The following is a 23848-nucleotide window of genomic DNA, read 5'->3' on the forward strand; positions in this document are numbered from 1 at the left end:
CATAAACAGAGTTGCATATTTTTATTTGATTAACTGGTAAATAGTCTCTCTACAATGGCGATTGCTTTGTAAGAGATGTAATGATTGTTAAGACAATATGGGAAGAAACTTTCACATCCCACATCCATTAGTGTGATGTTTTTATTACACCTGTTTGGAGCTTCGCCTCTTGCGAGCAGGTTGTGCAGCAGGTTCGGTGCAGAGTGAGTGGCCACAGCTACACTCCTCCACATGGACGTATGAGTAGGGCACCACATCTCCATTGAGACAATGCAAGTCAACTGTGCGATTGCTGGAGCGTTTCTCCCTGCAGCAGGAGCAAGAATGCTCCATAGCAGCTGCTGCTGCTGAGTACCTGAAGAAAGCAGAGGCAGGATTGATAAGTAAACTCAAAATCTGCACAAATTAAACCTAAACATGTTTGAATTCACACATCTTAATGGGTTTGTGAATATCTAGAGGAATGAAAAACATTAGTGATATCTTACATGGTGAAAGTGTTGCAGGTTCCTTCACAATACGGCATATCTACCTCCTGGTAAGACTGACAGCCATTGTGCATAACATGTGTTTTCATGGGTAATAGCTTGCAGGCCCTCTCCTTCTCCACACCTTTTTAAAAGAGATGCACAATTAGATTGTTTTCATTTAAACCTGCAGTAGGCAGAATGTTTTTGGCATCATTCCATAATAACCTTTCAGCATATCGTAATTCAAGTGTTCTGAGATATAACTAGACTTCTGCACCTCCTCATGGCTCTGTTTTCAGGCTTTAAATAATCTAACCCGTGACGGGAGACTTTGACCAATCACAGGTCTTTCCACAGGTCTACTCCAGTTTTATCCATTGTTAAAGGGACTGTATGTAAGTTTTTAATCGTCTTTTAATTTTTTCTCACTAAACTTTCTCATTTTACAGATAAACAGTACACTACAAGATGTTTCTGAAAACATATGAGGCAAGAAATAGGCATCACAGTAACAGAATATTGATTCATATTTGATCTAGTTGCCTAGTTTGACCATTTGATCGGAGTTTGTGAGTGATTGACAGCTGCTCAGAGACGGCAGACTCCAGCTCGGCTCTGATTGGTTGTTTTCCTCCGGTCTGTGAAATCTTGCAGATGCCGTAAGGAGCACCGGAGGACACAGAGGCACATGATTTTTTTTTCAGATTACCTGTCTCATGCACTACTGTTAGGATATAGTGACCGTTTTATAAAAATAACTTTTTTTTAATCATATTTACTCCATTCCTACCCACTGCAGGTTTAAGCACCTTCTACCCAAAAGTTAAGACAATGTCATACTCACAAATCTTACAACAGCCATTTGCGGCAGTCTGAATTGTGCCCTGAGGAGGTAAATTCACAACATCAACACATTTAGTTTTATACATATTATGTTCTCTCACAGACAATCCATATTAATTTGGTGAAAGTGATAAATGATACTTACAGGTTGGCAGTTGCTCTGCTGGAACGGTGGGCAGACAATGTGTGAATTGAACGTTGTTAAAGTGTCACCGACCTTAATACAGGTGTAATGCAGACACTTGTTCTCAGGTGGTGACCAGGTATCTCCTGGCTGGAGAGTAGTGAAAAGGATGGACACACAGACACACAAGACATATATCAAAATACTGAGGTACTTTAGGCTATTAAACATTATCATGTGGAGTCACAGCCAACAGAGATGATTCAACCTACCTTCAAGAGCTGAATGATGTCATCAACACTGACGACACAGTGTGTTTGCACACACTTCCCACAGCACACATCTGAAGCAGTTTCCTGGTACTCATATCCCTGAGAAAAAGGGGGAAGTCAGTCTCCAAGTCCAGTTTTACAAGTTCACTTTCCCAGAAAACATGTTCTTAGAAAAACAACTAATAATGGGTTTAATTTCTCTTACCAAGTCACAGCTTTTATGACATTTCTGAAACTCGCATTCTATCTTAAATAGACCATCAGCATTGGGGTCCAACTTATTGGTACAGGTACAATCCTGACATGGAGGTCCAGGAACTGCAGAGCCAGGCTAGCAGATAAAGAAGAAATATATTCATACTTAGCCGTGCAGAACTTATGCAAAGAAATCATTTAATGACAAAAGTGATATATAAACAAATTATATATATATATATATATATACACACAATTATTATATATTTCCATTTCTTATTTACCTGGTATTCATTGTTTTTGTGGACACAAACTCTTTTAGGCTCTAGAAAAGAGTAAGGCGATTGGAATTACATAAAGGTGTCACTACCGTCATTAGGTGTTATTTAAATTCAAGCCATGAATTAATGAGCTCACCACATTTACGTGCTGGACAGCACATTCCCTCAGGAACACTAACAATTGGTTTAAATCCTGGCGGACAGTCCGGGTCGATGGCTGGGCAATTGTTGCTGTGACATTCTGTTGAGATGATAAAAGGGTGATAGTAAATAGTTAGCAGCCATCAAGATCATTATCAATGTATGGCATTATGACAACTCTGGAGGACGTAATGTCTTACGGCAAACAAAGATAGAACAGCAGGGGTCTGACGGATTAGTTTGGTTGACGAGGACAAACCCAGGACCAGTGCAGTTTGTTATAGATGTTGTTGGGCAGTCCTTGGGCTTGCAAGTCACAGTCTTGGTGGACTCCTCACAGATGCAGTTTTGGCATTTGTACTCAAACTTCTCATTAAACTAAAGGAATAAACCACAGTTGTGACTTAATTGCAAGTAAAAAAACACAGGTCAAGACTTTAACTGAACATGAATAAGGACTCACCTCACGAGGAATGCCCTCAGGATCAAGACATCCTGATGGAAAATGAGCACTTTGTGATTGATACGATATATTCAGCCCAATGATAAGACTTGAAAATACATATTACACTCACCACATTTATCAACACATACGCCAGATTCTGTGTTGAAGAGTTTCATCCCATCAGGACAAAAGCAGCCCTCAGTAGTGTAGTTCATGGTTGGCTCAGTAGGACTGTAATATTGAAGAACAGTTAGTTTATGTTATTCCTTTCAGATCTCTAAAACAGTTAATCTAATACACTGTATTCTACTATACTTATTGCCGCTATGTTGTTAACAATAAATATCTATTCCCACTATCCATTATGATCTTTGTCTCAGGACAATGAACTGTAAAATGAATACACTTAATTTTTTATTAAACTCACTTGTCTTCACAGGTTGGCGGTTCCACAGGACCACATGGCTTGTAAACTTTGTTGGGCGGGCAGTCACTTGCTGTTAGTGAAGAAAAGAACTGAATTAGTTATTTTTAAAATACGTTCTGCTTACCTACTGTATACAATAAAATGTCTAGGAGCCTGTTCAATCGTGATGATTTGTCCCTCCTGATTCCACTGATCCCAGCATTTACAGTAAAATACTGAGGGGTTACTTACCACACAGCTTGGTGTGGTTCCTCCAGTGCAGACAAACCCCAGCCTGAGCACAGGCAGCAGCATACGTCTGCAAACTTGTGCACTCCACTGCCGGGTTGGTAACATGGCAGCTATCAAAAACACAACCTTGGTAGAAATTGTCAGGAGAGACAAAGGGATGGCACGCTGCAAAGAGACTGTGAAAGTAAAACACAAACAAAAACACAGATAAAAATTGTGTTTTAACTGCAATATGTCAAACTTTTGGGGACAAATGTGAACTACTACAATAGATAAGATAATGTCTACCTGCTCTTAAGGAGGTGACATATGGAGTCTGGCTTGCATGGAGTTAAGGTTGGTGGAGGTTCAGGTACATCGGTGGGCAGTACAGATGGTATATGGCAGTTTGGTTGGTAAATGTGTTTTGCAGGCCAATAGTCGGCCATGATGGCACAATTTTCTATCAGCTGGCCTCCAGGCAACATACAGTCATCAGCCTGGTTGTTATTGCATGTTCCTGACGGTAGAGTCACAAAACAGTTAATATTACTTCAAACAAATGATTTACCAAAATGGACACTGGTTAGAGATATATTCTTACCACAGTGGCCCTGTGTGTTATTGCCAAAGTTTTGATATGGAAGGAAGACATTAAAGCCAGTTATTCCAAATCTAATGACCACTTTTAGGCGAGGGATCTCCAAAACCAAGTTAATGCCAGAATCCAAGATTTTAACATCATGTTGCCGATAAGGTAGTTTCAGACGTACTCCATTTTTCAGCGCCTACATGTACAGGGAAAAAAGTGAATATACTATATAACAAGATAGAATTTAATATACTATGACAAAAGGATCCATAGTTGCTATTCCATCTACATTGACAGTAATTATCTACTGAGAGTTAGTCCTAGTTTTTCAGAACATCCAATAAAACTTTCATATGACCATATATTGTTTTACCTCCAACTGTGCTGCTCCAAGAAGGTTATGATTTATGAGTGTGATAACTTCCGTTTTGTATGATACAACTATCGATCGCGGACAAGAAACATCTTGAGTGGGATCACAAAGGACATTGTCAATATAAATGTTCAAGTTATATTTTGGATTTATCTCTTCCATCAAGACATAAGTACAGTTTCCTTGATAACTGTAGTAGGATCGATCAAATGTGTGGTAATGAGGATCTCCCCAACCTTCACATACACCTAAAGAAACAAAGAAAAAAAACCAGTTCAAAATGTAAAATTTATATTAAAAGAGAAACACGTTAGTCAATAAATATGTCGTGCATCCTTTTAACCACAGAATGGCTTACAGTCACAAGCGTAATACTGGCAGCAGCGGTACTCATCCCACACAAGAACTGGTTCCCCTCCATTGGTACAGGTGATGTTCTTAAGTGGTGGACATTCGTATGGAACTATTTCAATTGTATTGTTCTCAATGCATTTGGCCATGGTGCAGTTGCACAAAAAGAAGGTCTCATTTTGCTGTTGTAAAGAGAAAAAAAGGGGGAAATCAGTATTTTGCAATAAATACAAGTAAATATTCCAATGTGCTAGATACATTAAGATTCTTACTGCTACATCCCAATCAGGGCAGCCTGGAGGAGTTGTGGGTGTGGGTGTGGGCGTGGGCGTGGGCGTGGGCGTGGGCGTGCTCCCGCAAAGTTCAGTTTTGTTTTGAATCTCACAAATATCAGAACAGTTCATTGTGAGACATACACCTGATCCAATGTGTTCCATATTTATGATGATACTCCCTGAAGGTGAGGAAAAATGATGAAGACTACATTAAACAGTGGTAAACCTTGAAACAAAATTTTAGATCTCATGTAGTTTGTCACTGTCAAAAAGATAATTGTATTTTTTTTCTTACCTGGCTCATGATGCTTGCCATTAACTATACAGAAGCATTTTGTAGTGGAAGTGACAGCTGTAGTAGTAGGTTCAGTTGTTGTGGTAGTAGATATTGTTGTTGTTGTTGTGGTTGGTGTTTCGGTTGTAGTAGTAGGTTCACTTGTTATGGTAGTAGATATTGTTGTTGTGGTTGGTGTTTCAGTTGTAGTAGTAGGTTCACTTGTTGTGGTTGTGGTTGGTGTTTCAGTTGTAGTAGTGGGTTCAGATGTTGTGGTTGTGGTTGGTGTTTCAGTTGTAGTAGTGGGTTCAGTTGTTGTGGTAGTAGATATTGTTGTTGTGGTTGGTGTTTCAGTTGTAGTAGTAGGTTCACTTGTTGTGGTTGTGGTTGGTGTTTCAGTTGTAGTAGTAGGTTTACTTGTTGTGGTTGTGGTTGGTGTTTCAGTTGTAGTAGTAGGTTTACTTGTTGTGGTTGTGGTTGGTGTTTCAGTTGTAGTAGTGGGTTCAGATGTTGTGGTTGTGGTTGGTGTTTCAGTTGTAGTAGTGGGTTCAGTTGTTGTGGTAGTAGATATTGTTGTTGTGGTTGGTGTTTCAGTTGTAGTAGTAGGTTCACTTGTTGTGGTTGTGGTTGGTGTTTCAGTTGTAGTAGTAGGTTTACTTGTTGTGGTTGTGGTTGGTGTTTCAGTTGTAGTAGTAGGTTTACTTGTTGTGGTTGTGGTTGGTGTTTCAGTTGTAGTAGTGGGTTCAGATGTTGTGGTTGTGGTTGGTGTTTCAGTTGTAGTAGTGGGCTCAGTTGTTGTGGTTGTAGATATTGTTGTCGTGGTTGGTGTTTCAGTTGTAGTAGTAGGTTCACCTGTTGTGGTTGTGGTTGGTGTTTCAGTTGTAGTAGTGGGTTCAGTTGTTGTTGTTGTTGTGGTGGTTGGTGTTTCAGTTGTAGTAGTGGATTCAGTTGTTGTGGTAGTAGATATTGTTGTTGTGGTCGGTGGTTCAGTTGTAGTAGTGGGTTCAATTGTTGTTGTTGTTGTGGTTGGTGTTTCAGTTGTAGTAGTGGATTCAGTTGTTGTGGTAGTAGATATTGTTGTTGTGGTCGGTGGTTCAGTTGTAGTAGTGGGTTCAATTGTTGTTGTTGTTGTGGTTGGTGTTTCAGTTGTAGTAGTGGATTCAGTTGTTGTGGTAGTAGATATTGTTGTTGTGGTCGGTGGTTCAGCTGTAGTAGTGTGTTCAGTTGTTGTTGTGGTTGTGGTTGGTGTTTCAGTTGTAGTAGTGGATTCAGTTGTTGTGGTAGTAGATATTGTTGTCGTGGTTGGTGTTTCAGTTGTAGTAGTGGGTTCACTTGTTGTTGTTGTGGTTGGTGTTTCAGTTGTAGTAGTGGGTTCAGCTGTTGTGGTAGTAGATATTGTTGTTGTGGTTGGTGTTTCAGTTGTAGTAGTGGGTTCAGTTGTTATGGTAGTAGATATTGTTGTTGTGGTTGGTGTTTCAGTTGTAGTAGTGGGTTCAGTTGTTGTGGTAGTAGATATTGTTGTCGTGGTTGGTGTTTCAGTTGTAGTAGTGGGTTCAGTTGTTGTGGTAGTAGATATTGTTGTCGTGGTTGGTGTTTCAGTTGTAGAAGTGGATTCTGTTGTTGTGGTTGGCGGGGCTGTGGTAAAACATACCTCACAACATACTCTGATCTTATAGTTGAAACACTTTCGTGGAGGTCTGTTCTGGTCCTCTTTTCTACATATTAAACCCTCTCCCAGATCACAAGTAACAACTTGGCCAGTCTGGCTCACAAAGTCATTGAAGGGTTTGTTGGGATAATCTGTTGATCTACACTCAATTTCTTTGCGATTTTCACATATTTGTTTACCACTATTTGTGATGTTTTCATATGTTTCCCAGTCACTTTGGTCCACTCGTGGGTTATGCACATCATACCACTCTGACCACTCACACTCTGGAAGACACGGTGTTGGGGTTTTAAATGGTGTCGTCGTGTCTAGAGGTTCAGTTGTAGTAGTGGGTTCAGTTGTTGTGGTAGTAAATATTGTTGTCGTGGTTGGTGTTTCAGTTGTAGTAGTAGGTTCACTTGTTGTGGTTGTGGTTGGTGTTTCAGTTGTAGTAGTGGTTTCAGTTGTTGTGGTTGATGTTTCAGTTGTAGTAGTGGGTTCAGTTGTTGTGGTAGTAGATATTGTTGTTGTGGTCGGTGGTTCAGTTGTAGTAGTGGGTTCAATTGTTGTTGTTGTTGTGGTTGGTGTTTCAGTTGTAGTAGTGGATTCAGTTGTTGTGGTAGTAGATATTGTTGTTGTGGTTGGTGGTTCAGCTGTAGTAGTGTGTTCAGTTGTTGTTGTGGTTGTGGTTGGTGTTTCAGTTGTAGTAGTGGATTCAGTTGTTGTGGTAGTAGATATTGTTGTCGTGGTTGGTGTTTCAGTTGTAGTAGTGGGTTCACTTGTTGTTGTTGTGGTTGGTGTTTCAGTTGTAGTAGTGGGTTCAGCTGTTGTGGTAGTAGATATTGTTGTTGTGGTTGGTGTTTCAGTTGTAGTAGTGGGTTCAGCTGTTGTGGTAGTAGATATTGTTGTCGTGGTTGGTGTTTCAGTTGTAGTAGTGGGTTCAGTTGTTGTGGTAGTAGATATTGTTGTCGTGGTTGGTGTTTCAGTTGTAGAAGTGGATTCTGTTGTTGTGGTTGGCGGGGCTGTGGTAAAACATACCTCACAACATACTCTGATCTTATAGTTGAAACACTTTCGTGGAGGTCTGTTCTGGTCCTCTTTTCTACATATTAAACCCTCTCCCAGATCACAAGTAACAACTTGGCCAGTCTGGCTCACAAAGTCATTGAAGGGTTTGTTGGGATAATCTGTTGATCTACACTCAATTTCTTTGCGATTTTCACATATTTGTTTACCACTATTTGTGATGTTTTCATATGTTTCCCAGTCACTTTGGTCCACTCGTGGGTTATGCACATCATACCACTCTGACCACTCACACTCTGGAAGACACGGTGTTGGGGTTTTAAATGGTGTCGTCGTGTCTAGAGGTTCAGTTGTAGTAGTGGGTTCAGTTGTTGTGGTAGTAAATATTGTTGTCGTGGTTGGTGTTTCAGTTGTAGTAGTAGGTTCACTTGTTGTGGTTGTGGTTGGTGTTTCAGTTGTAGTAGTGGTTTCAGTTGTTGTGGTTGATGTTTCAGTTGTAGTAGTGGGTTCAGTTGTTGTGGTAGTAGATATTGTTGTTGTGGTCGGTGGTTCAGTTGTAGTAGTGGGTTCAATTGTTGTTGTTGTTGTGGTTGGTGTTTCAGTTGTAGTAGTGGATTCAGTTGTTGTGGTAGTAGATATTGTTGTTGTGGTCGGTGGTTCAGCTGTAGTAGTGTGTTCAGTTGTTGTTGTGGTTGTGGTTGGTGTTTCAGTTGTAGTAGTGGATTCAGTTGTTGTGGTAGTAGATATTGTTGTCGTGGTTGGTGTTTCAGTTGTAGTAGTGGGTTCACTTGTTGTTGTTGTGGTTGGTGTTTCAGTTGTAGTAGTGGGTTCAGCTGTTGTGGTAGTAGATATTGTTGTTGTGGTTGGTGTTTCAGTTGTAGTAGTGGGTTCAGCTGTTGTGGTAGTAGATATTGTTGTTGTGGTTGGTGTTTCAGTTGTAGTAGTGGGTTCAGCTGTTGTGGTAGTAGATATTGTTGTCGTGGTTGGTGTTTCAGTTGTAGTAGTGGGTTCAGTTGTTGTGGTAGTAGATATTGTTGTCGTGGTTGGTGTTTCAGTTGTAGAAGTGGATTCTGTTGTTGTGGTTGGTGGGGCTGTGGTAAAACATACCTCACAACATACTCTGATCTTATAGTTGAAACACTTTCGTGGAGGTCTGTTCTGGTCCTCTTTTCTACATATTAAACCCTCTCCCAGATCACAAGTAACAACTTGGCCAGTCTGGCTCACAAAGTCATTGAAGGGTTTGTTGGGATAATCTGTTGATCTACACTCAATTTCTTTGCGATTTTCACATATTTGTTTACCACTATTTGTGATGTTTTCATATGTTTCCCAGTCACTTTGGTCCACTCGTGGGTTATGCACATCATACCACTCTGACCACTCACACTCTGGAAGACACGGTGTTGGGGTTTTAAATGGTGTCGTCGTGTCTAGAGGTTCAGTTGTAGTAGTGGGTTCAGTTGTTGTGGTAGTAAATATTGTTGTCGTGGTTGGTGTTTCAGTTGTAGTAGTAGGTTCACTTGTTGTGGTTGTGGTTGGTGTTTCAGTTGTAGTAGTGGTTTCAGTTGTTGTGGTTGATGTTTCAGTTGTAGTAGTGGGTTCAGTTGTTGTGGTAGTAGATATTGTTGTCGTGGTTGGTGTTTCAATTGTAGTAGTAGGTTCACTTGTTGTGGTTGTGGTTGGTGTTTCAGTTGTAGTAGTGGGTTCAGTTGTTGTTGTTGTTATGGTGGTTGGTGTTTCAGTTGTAGTAGTGGATTCAGTTGTTGTGGTAGTAGATATTGTTGTTGTGGTCGGTGGTTCAGTTGTAGTAGTGGGTTCAGTTGTTGTTGTTGTTGTGGTTGGTGTTTCAGTTGTAGTAGTGGACTCAGTTGTTGTGGTAGTAGATATTGTTGTTGTGGTTGGTGTTTCAGTTGTAGTAGTGGGTTCACTTGTTGTTGTTGTGGTTGGTGTTTCAGTTGTAGTAGTGGGTTCAGCTGTTGTGGTAGTAGATATTGTTGTTGTGGTTGGTGTTTCAGTTGTAGTAGTGGGTTCAGCTGTTGTGGTAGTAGATATTGTTGTTGTGGTTGGTGTTTCAGTTGTAGTAGTGGGTTCAGCTGTTGTGGTAGTAGATATTGTTGTTGTGGTTGGTGTTTCAGTTGTAGTAGTGGGTTCAGCTGTTGTGGTAGTAGATATTGTTGTCGTGGTTGGTGTTTCAGTTGTAGAAGTGGATTCTGTTGTTGTGGTTGGTGGGGCTGTGGTAAAACATACCTCACAACATACTCTGATCTTATAGTTGAAACACTTTCGTGGAGGTCTGTTCTGGTCCTCTTTTCTACATATTAAACCCTCTCCCAGATCACAAGTAACAACTTGGCCAGTCTGGCTCACAAAGTCATTGAAGGGTTTGTTGGGATAATCTGTTGATCTACACTCAATTTCTTTGCGATTTTCACATATTTGTTTACCACTATTTGTGATGTTTTCATATGTTTCCCAGTCACTTTGGTCCACTCGTGGGTTATGCACATCATACCACTCTGACCACTCACACTCTGGAAGACACGGTGTTGGGGTTTTAAATGGTGTCGTCGTGTCTAGAGGTTCAGTTGTAGTAGTGGGTTCAGTTGTTGTGGTAGTAAATATTGTTGTCGTGGTTGGTGTTTCAGTTGTAGTAGTAGGTTCACTTGTTGTGGTAGTAGATATTGTTGTCGTGGTTGGTGGTTCAGTTGTAGTAGTAAATTCAGTTGGTGTTACAAGTGTAGTGGTGGAAACAGTTGTTGTCGTTGTTGAGCCATGGCAAGATTCATTTCCATATATCACTGTTGAATTCTTGCATATTGCATAGTAACACAGTCCCATATTGTCAGTCACATTGTAAATTACTTCATCTTCATCGTATCTAGTGTTGTTGTAAAAGCAGCCACACTCTTCCACACACATCCCGGTCTCCTCATCAAATATGGGCTTATCATCTGGGCATACAGGGTAACAGCCTGTGCAATCACAGCATAAAACACAAGTTATTTTTTGACAGTGAAAGCATTGTTATCCTTATTGTTTTTTTTGTTTATATTGGACACTGTAGCTGGCCAGGTGGTCTTTGAATCTCTTTTTTTCTTATTTTGCCACATAAGGTAAGCAAAATTGGATCAGTTCAACATTTAACATTTTAACTAACACATTAATCAAAGGTATGGTTACCTTCCAGGTTGGGTAAAGGTTTGCTACAGTTTTCTTTTGGATTCAGACAGGTCTTGTAGCAAGGTTTGTGGCAAGGGTTGTAGTGCCACTTGCATTCATCTGGTCTGTTGTAATAATCGCAAAAGACAGCTAGGAAGAAAAGATACAGGGTATGTTATGTTTTACATAAAATGTTAATGTGTCATTCAGTCAAAGAGACCTCAAACTTAAACATCACCTGATATATTCTTGCATTATATTTCTTTTAGGCCTGAGGATTGAATTTTTTCTTTCTTTTTTTTTTCTTTATAGTGATATTGGAGAGAGACAGGAAAGAGAGTAAGGAGATGACATGGAGCAAACGGTCCGGCTAGCCAGGAATCAAACAGGGCACTTGCAGCTCAGGGCATTAGCGACCATGTGGTATGCGCCCTAACCACTCGGCTATCGGGTCGCCCCTGCATCTAGTTTTATGTAAACTCACTCAAAGGCATCATGTACATAAATCATTGTAGTCTTTAAAAATATACTCTTTGTGAAACATCCACTATGTCCAAAGAGATCATTTCACACTTGTAAATGTAAACATTCCAAATGTGTCCCAATATATTTCCTGTTGCAGTATAAGGTTGCGTCTGAAATTTCCTACTAACATGCTATTTAGTACGCTAAAACAGTATGTGAGATATTTTAGTATGTCCAAAACCTTAGTATGAAACCAATGGTATGTGAATTGCATACTATTTCTGGTGAAATATTACAGTATGCAACGCTGGACACTACGGCGGCATAAATATCCAACAATGCAATGCGGTAGTGACGACAACATTCATAACGGACGTTGACGGATAGCTCTATAACATCAATAACACTTAATAATATATATTTTAAAGCAATTCAGACTTTGATTCTCACAAATCGTCATTTTGGTCACATGAGGTTGGCAAGGGTTACCATGGTTACACGTCTCCAACTCGCAACGAGGCTCTCAGGAAGTGACGACGTAAATTACTGCTCAGTACGTCCGAAAAGATACATACTACCGTTTATTCACACAAAAGTATGTTGAACGATAGTATACATTTTGGATATGTAACATTAGTGCATAGTATGTGATTTCGGTCGGAGCCTATGTGAATGACATGAGTTGACAGGAAGTAAACATGGACCCGAGCTGTTGCCTCGCAATGCAATTCCGTTGAAACGGTCAATAGACCGAAAATAAACAGAAATAAACTGGGACACATTTACATTTTCAACTGTGGAATGGTCTATAGTCTCTGTAATATACATCAGCTTTAATTACATTTGGTGTCCATTTACATATTAAATATATAATATAAATAAACAGGGTGAAATACTAGATGCCCTGTCAAAAAAGAAACGAATAGCAAACCATACTCATATACTCTAAGACATTTTGGATCTAAAAACACCAGAAAAGGCTGAAAAACCTCAGTTTAATCTGAGGGTAAATTTGTTGTTTACTTACGACAGATTTCTGGGGTTCTCCATGCAACACAGACAGAAGCCTCATTACAAGCTTGAGCATAAGCTGCGACTGCCGAGCAGAAACACTCGCAGTCTCCTCCAGTGTCGCAGGCACAGGAGTCTTTCACACAGTTTTCATAAAATGGACCGGGAGCTACCTGTTCAGTTATCAAAATATATATGATAGATTTTTAAAAATGTGTTCAATGTTTTCAACAATCACAATAATGATAAATTAGAAAGAAATGTGACATTACCTTTTTGTGGCAGTCATGAAACGTTTTTCCAGTTATAATGCTGCACATCATCTTTGCCCAGTGATGTCGGTTGGGTTTTAATACACAAGGGTTAACATTCATATCTACATCTGGGCACTGGCTTGACACCTTCCAGCTGTTTGCAAATTCTAATGGATTGCTCACTGCCAGATTACCCTGGGTGGTGAAGTCGTTCTCCCCATCGCCATCAAAATCTCCACACAGGCCACACACCTCTCCCTGTATGGCCAAACAAAAGGAGTCAGTGACTTCTTTCACATTAAGATAATATTCCATATCAATACTCTTTGGTATTAGAAGGAACATGCATTTTCCAGGCATTAATATACTTACATTATGTTGACAAAGTACTGAGGTAATTACTTCATATGTTATGAATATTGTAATAATTGTAATAAAGACGTTTTCAGCCATGTTAATATACTGTACATCACTACAATTATTGTCCAAAGGTTTATAAGAGGTGTAAGAAAATGGTCCACAAAGACAGCTAGACTACAGATGACAAAAAAGGTACATCATATCAAAACTCTAGCTCTAAACTTTTACTGTAACAGATTTCAGTCATTATTATTTTAAACAATTACTGTCACTCACGCTGTGCTGTGGTTCCAGTATGACGCGAACAGTTGTTTTGCCATCCCACATCACTGACAGTCCAATGGCAGATTCTATCACCACATACAAGCCAACCTTCCTTATTCTGTACTCAATCTCAGCGCCTTGTCCCAGGTCCGACTCTTCATATTTACCCTTGAATAGTTTGATTTCCTTTCGCTGTAATGTTAAGGAGATTTTTGTTGCTTTCATTGTAATGTAAAAACTGCAGTTAGATACGTATATGACATCATGTATTTTTTTTTATTGTGTTCAATATCAGGTGTCGGTATGAGGTCTTACCCCCAGTTGGATCCTGACAGTTTTGGAGCATGTGGTGCCTGTAGATCCACATGGTACATTTTCTGTGATAATTCCAAAGTTGTCCTGCACTGTTTTATTGCCACATTTGTTCTTAAGAGAGAGAAAGATTCATTAAACATTTTGCATGTTTCCTTTATAATAGACAGTGACCAGTGATCAAATCAAACTTCAGCTTGGCCTTTACTAGTCCATAATACTTTAAGATTGTTAAAGAAAAGCTAGAACATGAAATAAAAGTGTAATTGATCCCCAGGAGAGCAAGATCATATAGTTATCTGCATTTTTCAGTCATATTTCTCATTATGACAAGCAGTCATCTTAAAGTGAATGTAAGTAAATCAAATGTTAAACCTGCAGTAGGCAGAATGTTTTTAGCATCATTGGGCAAAAATTCCATAATAACCATTCAGCATATTGTAATTCAAGTTGTTCTGAGAGAAAACTAGACTTCTGCACCTCCCCATGGCTCTGTTTTCAGGCTTTAAAAAATCTATCTTTGACCAATCACAGGTCATTTCAGAGAGAGCGTTCCTATTGGCTGTTCATTCAACGATGAACGCTGATCAAACTGTCAAACTAGGCAGTGCTGATCAAATATGAATTAATATTCTGTTACTGTAATGCCTATTTCTCGCCTCAAATGTTTTTATAAACATCTTGTAGTGCACGGTTTAGCTGAAAAATTAGAAAGTTTGCTCCGGCTGGTGGGCGGTGCTTGGTATTTCCTCAACTGATCTCAACATGACTGCCGGGTCACAAACGTTCTCATTTTACAGCTAAACAGTACACTACAAGATGTTTCTGAAAACATTTGAGGCCAGAAATATGCAGTACAGCAACAGAATATTGATTCATATTTGATCAGCGCTGCCTAGTTTGACCACACTGGAGGACACAGACACATGATTTTTTTTCAGATTGCCTGTCTCATGCACTACTGTCAGGATATAGTGGCCGTTTTATAAAAATAACTTTTTTTAATCATATTTGCTGCAATTCTACCCACTGCAGCTTTAAGTCTTTCAACTTTGATGTTCAAGATTAGCAATAAATTAGAATTTTATAAATGTCATATCTGTGACTTTCAGAGATGAAGCCTTATAGAACATTATAAGTTAAGCAAAACTCTCGGCTTTGTCTGAAATCACTCCCTACGAACAACATAGTGCACTGCATTTACTGTCTGCCATTTTATTTGAGTGCCCGAATTCTGAATGTGAAAATTACAGTTGAGTGACTCAACAGCTGTCAGTGAGGACAAAAAATGATGATAAGTAAGTGTATGACATCTCAATTTACTGCTCACTATTGAGTGTCCATTATTAGTGGTAGTAGTGAAGGAGTGAAGAAGGGAGTGATTTCAAACACAGCCAGATATTTGGATGATATTTACATGCTTTGTTTACCTTAACAGCAACATATTCACAATGTCCATTGAACCCATATGTTCGCTTATCAAATGTATTGTAGTGACCACTCCCATAGATAACGCAAGTTTGTGGACATTTTTTCTCACTGCACTCCCAGGTTCCACTTTTGCAGGTACTAGATCAGAAATGGTTAAATATAATACAGGGTTTTGAATATTACAATCAAGTAAAACATGCAAGAAAATATGATATTTATGCTGTATTATACGTCTGATTTTAAAACAACGTCATACCAGGTGTTGCAATGGTCAGGGATTTGTGATCCAAGGGCATAAATTTGCCCATCGTGCTGACATGGACATTCATTTTCTTTCACACAGGAACCTTTGCCATCCTCAAGGAGGCCACCTGGACACCGACACCCAGATTCACACTCTGTGGATTCCTGGGAAGATGGAGAGACAACAGTGATAGAAAATGAGAAAACTTTACTAATACTATTAGAAATCACTGTTCAATACTCTCTAGATACTACAGTAGAAACTAGTGTAACTATACACTGTGTGGTACAACGTCCACGTAACATACTGTCCACCATTAAAGGTGCAGTGCGTATGATTTGGCGGCATCTAGTGGTGGAGTTGCAGATTGCAACCACCTGAGTACCCCTCTGCTCACTCCTCCCTTTCCAAGACTGCGATAACATGAGCCGCCAAGTACAAAACTATGGTAACGCCGTTCGCCTTGCTCAGAGGCCATCTAAAGTAAAAGTAGCGTTATTATGGTAAGGCAGTCAGACGTCTGTCTTTCGTTGCTACTTTAGCAGCAACGGAAGGTACCACGGCGGTACCACATTTTAGCACTCTGTGGCTCATGTTTCTGCAGTTTCACAAGCATGTCGGAGAACTACGGTGGCTTTCACGTAATGTTAAGACGTGAAAGTCTCTCTCTAGAGCCAGTGTTTGGTTTGTCCGTTCTGGACTAATGTAGAAACATGACTCCGTGAAGAAGATATGTAGATATGAAGGGCTCATTCTAAGCTAACAAAACGCAATGAATCTTAGTTTCAGGTGATTATACACTAATGAAAATATAGTTATGAATATTATATTCCAGTTATGCTAATAGAGCCCCCGAAATGTGACACACTGTTCCTTTAAATCCAGGAGATTTAGATGCAAATATTTGAGACTGAGAGCTCACACAATCATCGCTGTTCAGATTTAAACAAGTTCGAGCGCAGTGCAGTCCCAGATCCCCTGAGCCCGCAGCAGAGCAGTTGAAGAACTCTTTTGGAGCCCGGCACACTGTAACAGAAGAAGAAACTGATTTATTATACATAAGTATAATACAACAAGTAACAATTATCAACCAGATCAGAATCAGTATCAACGAAATGCTTGTGTTGTGGTTAAAAAACAAATAACGTACTTGATGTGCGAACTCTCCAAGAATGGCAATGAAGCACTCCATTGGTACACACACTAGAGAAAGACACCAAAGATATAAGATGAAATGCAACACAAAGGTACTTGAAATCTAACAATTTTGTTTAATTAAAGGCAGGGTTGACGATGTTATCCAGTATACACTATTTGTTATATTGGTTGAAATGGTCTTTACACCCCGACAGTGATCCATTACTTATGAGCTCTGAAAAAGGACCAGAAAAGAGCCGTCATCTGTAGCTGCTGTAATCCTGTAAAACGTCTACTAATCACTGCCTCGCGGTCCGCTTGGAAAGAACCAATCAGATGCCTCCCTGCCTCCCTGCTCGTACTCTGCCCTTGCCGTGCACCAGCCTGAAATGAAGCGCGTCGCCGCCGCAAGTTTACTGAAGAATGGAAGAGAAAACTCAACCAAAAGTGGCACTGTCGCGGTTACTTGTCATGTGTGTGGGGGGCATTGCATTGGAAGGGTTTAGACATCCTGAGGCGATGCTATTTTCAAATTATGCTAGCTTTCCAACATCGTCAACCCTATCTTTAAATTGGCAACACTTAATAACCTTAATAAACTATAATAACCATCATTTATAGATGGTAAATTGATAGTTAATTAAACTTAGTTAATAGTTATTTTCCTGTTAAACAATGAAATGATAATTAATAATGCTTACTAATTATTAGTAATACTATAATTAATGTTGTTTTATCATTAGTTTGTGAATTATGAAATAATTAGTTTATAAATTATACAGTATATTGTATCATAGCTGTTAAGAGGTGATAACAATTACATTCTGATTAGATTAGCAAACTATCTTTTAACAATTTATTGTTGCACACATTATAACATTTTATATATTCAATATTTGTTAGTGATTACTTAATGATTTGTGAACCTTTAAGAAATCGTTTGTAAAACATTTATAAACTATAAAAATCTTATTAACCATTAACTAAGTATTAACTGTCTATCTAAATAACATTTATAGACACTTTACAAAGAATTTATTAACCATTCAACAAGGTATTATAATCATCAGTTGCAATTATATAATAGCCATCCAAATAATATGATAATAGACATTACCAGTAACCATTAACAAAGTGTTACAAACATCTATCATGCAAATGCAAATACAAATAATATCTTAATCATTAACAAATACTTATATATAAAATGTTTTAATGTGTGCAATAGTAAACTGTTGGAATAATAAATAATGTCATTGTTAATAATTAGTAAACATTATTAATTATCATTTTGTTGTTTGTTAACAGTGAAATAACTATTAACTAATTTTAATTAACTATCAATTCACCATTTATAAATGATGGTTGTAATAAAGTGTTACCATTGAATCTTATATACTGCAGGCATTACAATCCTGCTTAGTCTCGGATAACTGAAGTCCAATGTCAAACAGCTGACTCACCAGTGCTCGTCTCTGACGTTGATGGACTTTCCTGACTTGATGTACACTTCGTTGTGGTAGCATGGACATTTTTCCACGGGGACGCAGATGCCGTGTTCATTTAGGTAGGAACCCTCAGAGCAGGAGCAGCCATCCACAGGCAAGAAGTCAGAAGTGCAACTTTGCTGCCTTGTGCTCAGTGATCTGCACGTCAGCTGGCATCTCTGATGCTTGTAAGAGAAGATCTGAGACGCTGGGCAGTTGCTTGTGTATTTATCTGTTTTGTGCACAATGTGAGAATGGTTAATTCATAATTTTATGACTGACTAATGAAAGGCAGGATGTTAATCAAACTCCAGAAATCATCACTCAACTTTATCACAACATAATGAATGAAATCCTCACCGCACACATTCGCTCTCCAGTCTGTCGAGAAGACTCCCTTGGAAGCACAAGCCCGAGCGTAGGAGGAGAAGACGGCACACAGGCAGTCCTCACTCTTCTCACAGTTACAGCTAGCGTACGTACACCGCTGCAGAAGACAACAAACACTTTTAGAGAATTATAGTCCCATCAAAATGTAATTCAATGGAAGACAAAGAGTTTTGCAGTACCTTGTAGTATATCTCAGGATCCACCACTGAACGGCACTGCGCAAAGGGGCCTTCTGGACTCAGTAGCAAGGCGCACCAGTGTTTAGCGTACCACTCTGGAGGAACAATAACCTTTTATTTTCTACAATTCTGTTGAACTGTCTCATTGCCTTAAACACAACATACTGGAAATAAGTGTTCAAAGCTGAGAATTCATCTAAGAAATACACAGACAAAAAAACATGTGATAAACAGTTGAATAATAATCAACCAGTGCTTTTACCGTTTTCAACACTGAGGGAACAGGGGTCCTCAAGTCTTTCCTCTCTGTCTCGGCACATGAGGTTAGCCTTCCAGGAGTTAACAAACGTTGCTGCTGTTCCCTCCACGATGCCCTGAGGAGTCTTCATGTCATCAAACAGGACCATGTTGTAGTTCCCGCATAAACCTGAAGAAAACACATATTTTAGAATTAACTCTCCGAGACCAGCGGGATCGCCGGCCAACATTACTGTCTTTAAGAGGTTGCAGTGGGCCCAGTCTTAAAGCTAGAGTCAGGATACTGGCATCATATGAAACTAGAAAAACCTAATGAATCTATTGGTACCCTGTCATGTTAGCTTGTCAGGAAGGGGGCAAAATAAGAGTACTACCAAATATCATCATGCACATTTGTGTCGTGGGCGTTTCATTTATTGTTATTGTAAATGTACTGTATTATGACATACGTTTTGATGATGTCAATGCTTCATGTTGAGACAAATGTAAAACTCACCACGTGTCTTTGCTCTGTAGCTTTGGTCCAGGCTGACGTAGACTTGCATTACAGGCACATGCTGGATCTGAATTTGCAACCCAAAACTGGTCTGGAGCATGATGTGGAAGGATGAAGCATGGAATATGTCGACATCACCTTTGGATAGAGACATATACAAAAAGATAATTTTTTGATGTCATTGCATGAATGAGAGATGACAGTAACATGTTTCATTCATGGTTTCTTATTGCCTGACCTACCTGTGTGGTACGGCAAGCTGACGGTCTGCATATTCTGCTTTACTGTGCCATCAGAGGTGAACATCAATACCTGAATAAAAACAGAATCGATCATTTGAGTGTTTACAGATATCAGTGCGAATTTATAAATAACTACAATCCTCTTTATTGACAGACTTTAACTCACATTGTTTCTGTCATTGTTCAGCAGGATTTTAAGGCTCTTAAGACAAGTGTCAGACTCTTGATTTGCGCATGGCACCAACTGAACCAGGATGGTAAACTTTGGACTTGCATGACCCTGAAATAAAAAGAGTGAGAGCAATTATTACACCTGCTCATTATACAGTATATTTTCTGCTATTTAAATATACAAAGCTATGGCTCATTCACCTTGCTTTCCACTTTGGCGAGGGTGTAGTAACAGTCTCCATGGAAGGTGTAAGCTTTCCCATCAAAGGTAGTTACATGTGAACCCTCTTCAACTGCACATGTAGCTGGTGTTTGAAGGCTCTTACAAGCCCATCTACCCTCGACACATGTACTGAAACAACCCAAATCATTTAAGTTAACAATAAAAATACACGATTAAGGAGACCAGATGAAATATTATGTTGATGAAATACCATTGACATACCATTCCACTCTGTCCTGTCGGTAAACCTCACCGGAGTTATAGATTTTGTTGTGCTTGCACTGACATTCAGATTGAGCGATACACCCTCTCATGGAAATATCATCAAACACGGTTCCTGAAGAAGACACATGAACATTCACATTCACAGACTAGGAAGATGAAATCTGGAAGGATGTTTAAGGGTAATAAAAAGTGAAGAGCACTAACCAGGAGGACAGAAGCAGCCATCGATTTTGTGGTCCTCACACAGTGAACTTGTGTCTAGGAGTGTGCATGTATCCATGCAAGGGGAGCCGCTCTCTTCATAAACCATGTTGTATGGGCACTGTTTAGCTGTGAAGATAAGATACAGTTGAAATAAATTCAGGTAGGTGTGAGTTTGTGTGAATTATTCAATAGTATATCAAGGGTGTACATATTTTACTTGCACTTATATAGTTTTAACTGCATTAATGTGTTTCTGCTACATTTAAAACCGCATCAATTACTATTAAAGTCAGTCAGAAAACTAGACATATCTGTCCATTCTTTATGTAGCTTTTAATTGTAATTTTTAATATTTTTTCCTGATAGAATATAATTAATCCTCACATGCTAGAGCTACATGAGAAAGTATAATTTTCAGACATAAACACAGTACCTTTTTCTTAAAAAATCTGTTAAAATGAGTTGCTTTTCACTCAGCTGATTTCAGTGCTTCTCTCCATCCCCGCACCGCATAAAATATACAGATGATAATAAAACAGAAAAGAGAATGCAAAACGTTACCACAGAACTGAGGTGTCCTCCAGTTGGGAGGCTGCCCTCCTGCATGGGAACACTGTCGAGAGAACTCAGACAGTGTGCTGCAGACACAGAAGTCGTTTGTACTGTTGGTGCAGCCGCACATGTCCTTCACACAGGCCTGGATGTATGGTTCAGGGTTTATCAGGTTGGTGCAGGAGCTCCAGGACTTTGAACGTAGCATCTGGTTACAGATGGTTTGCTAACAGGAAAAGAAAAGACAAAGTTACTCTGTTGCAAATGCTACCTGACTAAGATAACCATATATTTATTTTTTAGTAATCATTCCACGCTCAGAACCATTTTTGTTGTCTCTCTTTCTTTTAATTTAATTATATTTTTTTAAATCCTTGTTTACTTAATTTTGTTTTGGTTTCTGCAAGTAGTTAATCATTTAAAAAAATATATTATTATTTTTGTTTTCATTTTTCTTTCTTTTTTGTCATTAGGCTTCATGAATCAGCTATGACTTGCTGATCTTCCTATATTTTGGGAGGATGCATATGTATTGATATTGTATCATATGTCATTGCCCAATGTTCTGTTCTGTATAAGAAAATTCAAATGAACAAATCACAATCTGCACATGTTACCTGTGCATATTGCCAAATATCACTATTGCGAACACTAGGTGGTAATAAACTCACAAACTCCTTGCATGAATCCAGCACAGCCTCCTGTGACTCATCTTCCTCTTCGTACGGGTCCTCACAATCATCATTTGGACGATGGACTTTCTGTTTGTTGCCAAACTCAATGGGACTGATTTTGCGACCTGTATTTGATTATAATTATATGGTCAAATATCAAAGATACAATGTATGAATGTAGATATACATTCATACATAGAGTGAATAACCATATATACCATTATGAATGAACTCGTTTTGGACAGAAACACCATTGAAGTCTCCACAAAGTCCACAAGTACGATTTGCATAATCAGTATCCAGTTCCACCTACAACACAGCAAGAGGTTAGAACAAGTGTTTTCTTTCACAATTTAAATAACACTTTAAAAATTGAAAAGCAAACAAAAAAAACAGTGAATTGTAACTGCCTCATAAAATGACATGAATGGAATACATAATGTGATTTGATACCATTGATATCATTTCATTAACACTACTGTATTTCATGTATTTGTCAAGTATAACTCAATATAGGAAGATAATTGACTGAAAGACGAGTTTGTGTAATTAATTTCTTCTGGGAACCATAGGAATTCATACAACTACTATCCATAAGAAACATATATAAACATTGCCAGTTTCCAGCCCAATCCCAACTTAAATCCCACCCAATTCAATTAAAAACAGCCCAAATCATAACTTTGCATTTATGTGCAATAAAAAACACATAACATACAGTTTCAGCCTCATATCTGCATCAAATATCCAAAGATAAAATGTTATATATATAGGCTAACGCAACCCACAAAGAGTGCAGTCAAACAACCAAATACACAAATTGTCTCGTCAATGTCAAAGATGATGACGTCAAGTTAAGTAGGTCCTCCCTTATCCCTAACGACGATTGAATACAACTCATGTCAATCAAATATCTCTCAAATTAAATGAGTCAATAATATGAGAGAGTGGACACAACGGAGTTTACTGAATTTCGTATCTCTATTTTTGACCATAAAATTACAGCTTGTTTGGTGATACTGTTTTTATAATATTTCCAAAACCCCACCAAATGTTGGCAGCCCAAATTTCATCTACCAGCCCAATGCTATTTTTCCCAGCGCAAATCAAAAGTAGCCCAATTGGGCAGAAACAAGCCCAATCTGGCAACACTCAACATGACTGTAGAAAAATGTGTTTCAATCTCAGATTCAAAAAAAGAATCATCATAACAACAAAAATTGTATTACGATACACTCCTTAAAGTCTATGTGCTTCATACAAGACACTTTAAGGAGAGCTGTGTAGATATATCTCTGCCTGTGGTGCATCATACCATGACTGCATCGTCACCGTTCCACACGACAGTGATGCCGATTTTAGATTGGAGCTTGATGTACACAGCATTTTTTTCCACTTGCACCCCTGCTTCGTAGTATGGCGTGTTGACACTGGGAAAAAGAGATATTTTTTCATTCTAATGCATAAATATCATAGAAAAGTGAAGTTAATTTCACCGGATATATGGTGTTTTACTTACGGGAGGTCGTTCACAGTGATCATGTCCTTGGTGAGGTAGAATAAAAGGTCATCGATGGTGACCAGCACGTGACTGACTGTAGGGTTTCCATCTTTGTTCTTCCTCTTCATGTGCACGGAGAACTCCCGGTAGGTCTCGTGGCAGTCGGAGACCAGGTTGTACTCGCACATGCCGGGGAACTGGTACACATCGCCGTCAAACGTCTTAAAGTGCTCTCTGCCCCATGTGCTGCAGATGCTGCTGACATGGTTCGGAACTGGGGAAGATTAGAAACCAGATATTAAATGCTCTACATGACTGATATTGGAAAGAATATGTGCAATACGTTATTCATTTGTATGTATAAATAAAGAAGAATGATCCATCCACGCAGTATAGAGTCTTACCCAGTCTGGCTTGGACATCGCTGACACTGGCAACAGACAAAGCAAGGACACACAACCACACGCACTTCCACCTCATTGTTACCAATGTGGGCTCACTGTCAGAGCAGGTAATGGTCACACTGCACTAGACAGCCCTTTATATTGAGATTGCACTTTTTTTTGCTCACGCCTTCTGTGTGAGTTGGAAGTGAAGTTTTATTGCCAAGACACGGGGAACATGTGCTGAGTGGACGTCTGACGCCTTTCACAAGTCCA

At 39.1% G+C, this 23848-nt stretch overlaps 1 protein-coding gene and 1 long non-coding RNA gene across 2 annotated transcripts; one reads left to right on the forward strand and one right to left on the reverse strand.

Moving 5' to 3' along the window:
• Nucleotides 1-6: 6 nt before the first annotated feature.
• On the reverse strand, nt 7-23848 carry LOC119487341 (mucin-2-like). Its single transcript, XM_037768140.1, has 43 exons — nt 23208-23848; nt 23004-23118; nt 21907-21997; nt 21686-21813; nt 21024-21240; nt 20463-20588; nt 20256-20370; nt 20012-20162; nt 19806-19919; nt 19640-19709; nt 19398-19535; nt 18906-19070; nt 18644-18738; nt 18435-18561; nt 18051-18306; nt 16601-16653; nt 16373-16476; nt 15463-15614; nt 15206-15344; nt 13779-13889; nt 13476-13655; nt 12858-13097; nt 12602-12758; nt 11131-11259; nt 5295-10922; nt 4997-5178; nt 4732-4906; nt 4374-4621; nt 4013-4196; nt 3718-3928; nt 3430-3605; nt 3199-3268; nt 2902-3002; nt 2790-2821; nt 2527-2704; nt 2322-2426; nt 2189-2229; nt 1915-2040; nt 1710-1808; nt 1459-1587; nt 1315-1354; nt 489-612; nt 7-355 (listed from the first exon to the last, which is right to left on the reverse strand). Exons 1-43 carry the CDS (start codon nt 23375-23377, stop codon nt 145-147), a joined length of 11403 nt encoding a protein of 3800 aa, XP_037624068.1. The 5' UTR covers nt 23378-23848; the 3' UTR covers nt 7-144.
• Nucleotides 621-3341, forward strand: LOC119487388. The gene is made up of 3 exons (XR_005206698.1): nt 621-865; nt 1270-1362; nt 3211-3341. It is a non-coding gene; the product is annotated as an uncharacterized LOC119487388 (long non-coding RNA).

This window comes from Sebastes umbrosus, chromosome 4 (assembly GCF_015220745.1).
Source record: "Sebastes umbrosus isolate fSebUmb1 chromosome 4, fSebUmb1.pri, whole genome shotgun sequence".
NCBI lineage: Eukaryota > Metazoa > Chordata > Actinopteri > Perciformes > Sebastidae > Sebastes > Sebastes umbrosus.

What these genes read in the sequence shown, in the direction of transcription:
- LOC119487341 (XM_037768140.1), bottom strand. Translation starts at nt 23,377, where the DNA reads ATGTGCGAGTACAACCTGGTCTCCGACTGCCACGAGACCTACCGGGAG. An exon ending in CTGGAGAGCGAATGTGTGCG is followed by an intron (nt 18,307 to 18,434) that starts GTGAGGATTTCA and finishes TGCACAAAACAG; the next exon opens with ATAAATACACAAGCAACTGC. An exon ending in GAGAACCCCAGAAATCTGTC is followed by an intron (nt 11,260 to 12,601) that starts GTAAGTAAACAA and finishes TTTTCTTCCTAG; the next exon opens with CTGTCTTTTGCGATTATTAC.